The sequence below is a fragment of the Piliocolobus tephrosceles genome, chromosome 17, assembly GCF_002776525.5.
Source record: "Piliocolobus tephrosceles isolate RC106 chromosome 17, ASM277652v3, whole genome shotgun sequence".
Classification (NCBI taxonomy): domain Eukaryota; kingdom Metazoa; phylum Chordata; class Mammalia; order Primates; family Cercopithecidae; genus Piliocolobus; species Piliocolobus tephrosceles.
In genome coordinates, this window is record NC_045450.1 from 72,697,509 (window position 1) to 72,703,879 (window position 6,371).

Consider the following 6,371-nt stretch of genomic DNA (forward strand, 5'->3'; position numbering starts at 1 on the left):
GGAAAAAACCTGGTGGTCCCGTGATTTACTTGGGCATGGCTTGGTGCTGTGCTTGCACTCAAGGTGGGGACAGTTACAGGGATACTAGGCTGGATTTTTCTGTGTGCAAATCACAGAAAGGTGGGCTTCCCAGGTTGGTTTTTGGAGAGTGAAGTTCAAGAACGGTGTTTTATCATCAGGTGATAAACACTTTGTATTTCAAGTGCTAGTTCTTTCTCTCCCCGCCTTTCCACAACAAAGTGTACCTTAGATATCCCTTGTGACCAGAAAGTGCTAAGGTTAAAAATGCACAATTGAAATCTGTGGGTGAGTCTGCACTTTGAGATGAAGCTGTGTTAGCTGCCGCCTGTCTGAACACACTAGTGCTTCCTCCAGGGTGGCACCAGGTTTGGTGGTTTCTGGGCCGTGGTTTGTTCTTTGGTAGAATTGTTTCCTTCAAAGCAGAACCTGGAGCCCTTTGGTTGTGGCTCATACATGTTCCTGCAGAACCTGGAGGCAGCATGTGTGTCCTTCCATCCCAATCCAATGTGATGTTTGCCCCTTTCTTTCTAGGGCGCTACCATTTTGGAATGATACCAACACTTACATGGTTACGAACGTTATATCTGTCCCATAGGAATTACCTGGGGTGGAGTAACTGAAAATGTCAAGCCGGTTTTCATGCAAGTGTGTCACCCCAGAAGCTTTATTAACTGGGTGTGATAACAGCTGGTGCATTCGCAGTCTATTCTGTGTCACACGTTCAGCATCCTCAGCCCAGCTGTCCTGAGCCTATCCAGTTGTGCAGACAGAACACCAACAATTAGGAAAGTTACACTCTGTTAAAAACCCCATCTCCAGTTTATTCTTCCTTAGCGTTTGGGGCTCCTCCCCCCCCAGGACGGGTCCCTGGGAGTGAACTATGGTGAATGACTCTTAGGCCTCCCCCTCACTGCGGGTCCCTGGGAGTGGACTGTGTTGAATGACTCTTATGTGCTCTTACCATGAATGTTGTTGTTTTAAGGCCTTCTTTTTCTTTGTGATTCTTTTGTTCCCTAGCGTCGTCCCCCAGACTACAGTAATACTCAACAATGATCGGCAGAACGCCATTGTAGCCAAGATGGAAGACCCCTTGAGCAACAGGGCACCGGATTCCCTGGAAAATGTCATTAGCAAGTCAGTAGCACGGCACCAACCCCCCCTTTCCCTGCCACTGTGAGGAGTCCCGTGAGAATAAGTCAACGTCCCCAAGCCAGGGCACAGTCCAGCACGCACTTCACCTCTGTGGTCACAGGGTTGAGCTTGGCAGGCACCGCCCCAGCTCTCTGAGGTCGGGGAGGGCAGGCTGGGTGATGCTGAGTGCTGAGTCCAGCCACACCAGGGGGCAGCTGCTGCCGGGGACTTCTGTGTCTCGTGCTGGCTGGGGTTGTGGAGGGAGCTGGCTCTGCTCCTCACAGCAGTCAGTGAAAGCATTCATCCTCCCACCTAGCTCAGTGGTCCTCACGTCTGTCTGTCTGTCTGTCTGTGCAGAGCGTGTCAGGCAAACAGATACCCTCTCCCACGGGTGCTAAGTGGTGCAGGCATGTGGAGTTCATGACTTTTTTCTTATGCCTTTTTCTCTTGAGACATTTTGAACGGAACTTGGGTCAGAGGTGGGAGTGGACAGGAGACACCATCCCTGCCCTGTGTGAGGGGAAGGCTGTGCAGTGGCCTCTGGCTGGCATCCGGGCCCTGCTGTCCCCAGGAGTGCCCCTTAGGGCTGCGTGAACCCCTGAGGATGCTGTTGCTTTTTCTTTCCCATCTGTGTCTTCACAAAGTTCTATTTGCTTTTTCTCTCAGTCTCCTTTGTGGATTGCTGCTCCTCCAGCTTCGTCCCCTTTCCGTATTGTCTTAGCTCAGTTCTCCAGGGCCGCAGCTGTGGTCACGAGGGTCTGATACATGGGGTGAAGGGAGAGGAGTTGGCGATGGGTGGTGAGAAGGTACCAGGGTCAGCTGTGCCTCGGGGGCTTTGCGCTGAGGTCTGCCGGGCACATAGCCAGTGTTGAGATCAGGTTCAGCATGGACAGCGCTCTGGAGAACCCAGGCCAGAAAGTGCAGAGTGCAGCCTCCTCTGGGTGTGGCCAGTGTTTTCAGCACCCCTTTTTTTGACTTTGCAAATAGAGAAATTGTGGTCCTTTCTCTGCTGGTGCATAGCAGTCCATGGTAGGGGATGTTAAAAGGGTCATTAAAAAAGGGAAGTAGTAAGTCTCTAAATTATCTTTTTTTTGAGCACTTGTGGAGCTGGCCTCGCCCTGCTTTGCTAGCGATGTTCTGTCTTTCCACATCAGCAGGATGATGGCAGCTCCGATGGGATCTCGGTGGGTTTTTTAAGCCCCTTCAGGGTTTTTTGCCTGTGGGCGTACTTGGGATGCTGCTTGCTTTGCAGAGGCGGAGCCATCTCCAGCAAGCCCAGCAGCATGGATCGAATGACCCAGGCCTCTGGGCACAGTATTCTGATTCAGTCTTTCCTTTAACCTCGCCTGAAAAAAGACTCTTACCAGCATTTCATAGGTTGACTGCTGAACTCAGAAGGCAGCATACTAGGCCTGAGTCCCAGTGAGTTACGATTTTACTTCTTTTGTGATACAAATAGTTTCTTTAAATGGTTAAGTTTTATTTTATACAGTTTCGTTTAGCCCCGGGCCATTTTCTCCTATGGAGTTGCTATTAATCTTGGTAGAGAGAGCGCTGTGGGAAGGCTGTGTGATCCACTGGTCCATGCAGAGTTAGATTTTGTGATAAGGAAAGCACTGACCTTGGCGTGCTGCTTGTGGCTCTTACCACACTGGGTTGGTGTGTTTTTTTCCCGTTCAGCGCTGTGCCTGGGCGTCGGCAGAACACCATTGTGGTGAAGGTGCCGGGCCAAGAAGACAGCCACCATGAAGACGGGGAGAGCGGCTCGGAGGCCAGCGACTCGGTGTCCAGCTGCGGACAGGCGGGCAGCCAGAGCATTGGGAGCAACGTCACCCTCATCACCCTGAACTCAGAAGGTGCGTCCCAGGCGTCTTCTTTCCTTGGCCAGAGCAGCAGTAGGATTTTTGTTTGTTTGTTTTGCTTTTTAGAAATTAATTTAGTTGTTTTTTAAAAAAGTGATACAGTGGCCGTGCGCGGTGGCTCACGCCTGTAATCCCAGCACTTTGGGAGGCCGAGGCGGGTGGATCACCTGAAGTTGGGAGTTCAAGACCAGCCTGACCAAGATGGAGAAACCCTGTCTCTACTGAAAATACAAAATTAACCAGGCGTGGTGGCAAGTGCCTGTAATCCCAGCTACTTGGGAGGCTGAGGCAGGAGAATCGCTTGAACCTGGGAAGTGGAGGTTGCAGTGAGCTGAGATCGTGCCATTGCACTCCAGCCTGGGTAATACAGCAAAACTCTGTCTCAAAAAAAAAAAAAAAAGTGATACAGTATAGGACAAGCGCGGTGGCTCACATGTGCAATCCCAGCACTTTGGGAGACTGAGGCAAGTGCATCATGCGGTCAGGAGTTCAAGACCAGCCTGGCCAAGATGGGTGAAACCCCGTCTCTACTAAAACTACAAAAATTAGTCGGGCATGGTGACAGGTGCCTGTAATCCCAGCTACTTGGGAGGCTGAGGTGGGAGAATTGCTTAAACCCGGGTAGCAGAGGTTACAGTGAGCTGAGATTGCACCACTGCACTCCAGCCTGGGTGACAGAGACTCCGTCTTAAAAAAAAAATAGTAATACAGTATAAAAATGAAGAATAAAGGGAAAATAACTTGTGATTCCACCATTCTGAGATCTGTAAACCTTTTTTTTTTTTTTTGTGCACATTTCATAAGATTTTATAACTCACTTGTTTCCCCTACACGGTAGAAATCTTTCCATGTTAGTGCAGATGGACAGAGTCGCTTTTAGCCAGTTTTGCTTATTTCGTCAGGTCTGGATGCTTTCCAGGGATGGCCCCCTGTAAGCTTTCATTATTGAAACTAGCATTGGCCTGCTGTCTTTTCATGTCTCTTGGATCCGTGTCTGGACATGGGCTCTCAGAGGCAGATTGCTGGGCTAGAGGATGCAGAGGCAGGACACAGCTTCCACGGGGTCCATGACGCACTGCCTGTTTCCTCTGAGATCTAGAAGGATGTGACCCTCTTTGTCCTACTTGGACTTCTAGCGGGGGCTTCTCTCCTGCAGGGCTCTGAGGCGCCCTGCCGCCTGGCCCTTGGCCTGCCCAGGGTACCTTTCAGAGCCCTCTTCCCCGGAGAGCCTCTGTGTGCCCTTCATCTGTAAGTGACCAGATGACTGTCAGTTACTACAGTGAGGAGAAAAGAAAGAACCAAACATACTTAGTTTTGTGCTTGGAGTTGTAAAGCATGTGTTTTCCTTACTTACTAGGAAGATCTCCAGTGCTTTCTTTTTCTGCATCTGAGTTGTTGATTTTTCCTAGCAGCTCGATGTTGATTCGTCTACTGAACAAAGGTTTTCCTGTTAGGAAGACTCATTACCCTATGTGAAACATTGAAAACAATGTTTTCCACAAAATTGACTTTTACCTCTAATGCAGATTGCTAGGATTCAGATGGCAGAATGGGGGGAAGAGAGAAAGAGGTTGAGTTGATCTTTTTTTTTTTTTTCCAGTTGAGATCTAATTTATATACCATAAAATTGACCGTTTTAAAGCATACGTCTCAGTGGTTTTTAGTATATTCACAAGGTCGTACAGTCATCACTTCAGACTAATTCTAGAGTATTTTTTATTACCCCCAGAAGAAGCCCTGTGTCCATCAACAGTCACTTCCATTCTCCCAGCCTCCAGTCCCAGCACCCAACTCATCTCCGTCCTTGTGGATGTGCCTGTTGTGGACCTTGACTCTAAATGGAATCCTGTAGCGTCACCTACCTTGTAGCTTTTGCCCCAGCATTTGTTCCTTTGCATGACTGCGTGATATGCTGAGGTACGGATGGCCCATATTCTGTTGATCCATCATCAGTTGATGGACATCTGGGTTGTTTGCACTTTTTGGCTGTTGTCAGGAATGCTGCTATGAACATTGATGTGCAGGTTTTTGTGTACGTAGGAATTGCAGGGTCAGGGCAATGGAGTTTTTCACACATTGAATTTGAGGAATGGAGGGGTGCTCCTGATTTCATTTTCATGGAAATTGAAAATCACATTGCAGTAACGACAGACTAATTGTTGTAATTATTTTTCGATGTGGGTTTTGTGTAAATCCCCACATAGATCTGGCCACCCCTTTCAGGCCTGATGTTTGTTTGATTTAAACTGTGTTAGCTGAGGAAAAAAAAAAAAAAAAAAAAAAAAAACAACTTGGTAGTTCTGGGGAGTCCAGGGTCATAAAAACAAAAAAATCTAAATGAACTTATGAGAAGATACCAAATTTGGAGCCTGCTTAATATTAATCTGTATCTATAAGGAAAAATACAAATTTTCTTTGTGTCTGAGTTTAAGTTCTTTTGATGTTTTGTATAAGACATTTTTCTTTAGCAAAGGCTCTGAGCAGACTTTATAGCCGTTTTTGCCACTGATTGTTCTCATCAAACATAATTTTGTTGTACAACACAGGTTGTTAGGATTGGGGTGAATTGCAGAACTTTTTCTCATCTTCAACTTGACTTTGTTTTGAAGGGGAGGTCATCATCCCGAGCCATTCTGTTTTCTCACCCCATTAGGAGGAAACATTTCTTGTAATAAATCTCTTTCACTGACTCTGTCCTTGGGAATGTCTATCCCAGTGGGGTCGGTGTTATGAAAATATCTGCTTGAGCCGCCTTATTTGGCATAGTGGCTTGGTGAAAATGACACCCAGAGGACGTCATCTTTAAATGATTGCTGTCTATGTAAATGTTGGAAAAATAGTCAGTCCATTAATGTCTCTGATGTCAGATTGACTCTCAACCCGTAGTGATGTCATCTCTTCAGCATTTCCGTGGGGGTGCGAATGTGCCGAGACTGGGGCCAGCAGCTTCCTGCCTGTGCCCCTCTGTCCCAGAGCACCTGGGCAGGCGGTGAATCAGTGAGTTTCTACGAGGGAAAGCATTAGGAATATGGGAAATGCTAAAGGGGGGTGCACTTGTCTTTCTGTTTAGTTGTTTTAGGCTCTGATAAGAGACAGGAGCCGCAGCAGACAGATTGTTCTTAGCTTCTCGTTTAAGTATTTAAGTGCCTTAAGTCTTAGAGAACCACAGATTTCAAAACGGTTATTTCTTAAGAATTCCAAATGGCTTGTGTGAATTGACATGCTGTTTTATATCAAATTTGGAGTCAGTTTATTATACTGCAAAGATACCATATCATTTTATTCTAGTTTTTTTAGGTAATGCTGTTTGTTATGACAGACACTCCACTGGAATAAGAAGGACGGTAACTCCCAGCT

General features: G+C 47.2%; 1 protein-coding gene across 29 annotated transcripts in view; it reads left to right on the plus strand.

The window, feature by feature from the left end:
• The window catches only part of BANP (BTG3 associated nuclear protein), a 124,575-nt gene that overhangs the window by 47,433 nt on the left and 70,771 nt on the right, over positions 1–6,371 (plus strand). For 22 of the 29 annotated variants that reach the window (XM_023228833.2, XM_023228843.2, XM_023228844.2 and 19 more), the window contains 2 exons: positions 1,039–1,155; positions 2,833–3,008. In XM_023228833.2, coding sequence (XP_023084601.1) covers positions 1,039–1,155; positions 2,833–3,008 — 293 coding nt within the window. Of the gene's footprint in view, positions 1–1,038; positions 1,156–2,342; positions 2,575–2,832; positions 3,009–6,371 lie in introns of those variants that run through there. The other 7 variants (XM_023228845.2, XM_023228846.2, XM_023228847.2 and 4 more) reach the window with 2 other exon arrangements.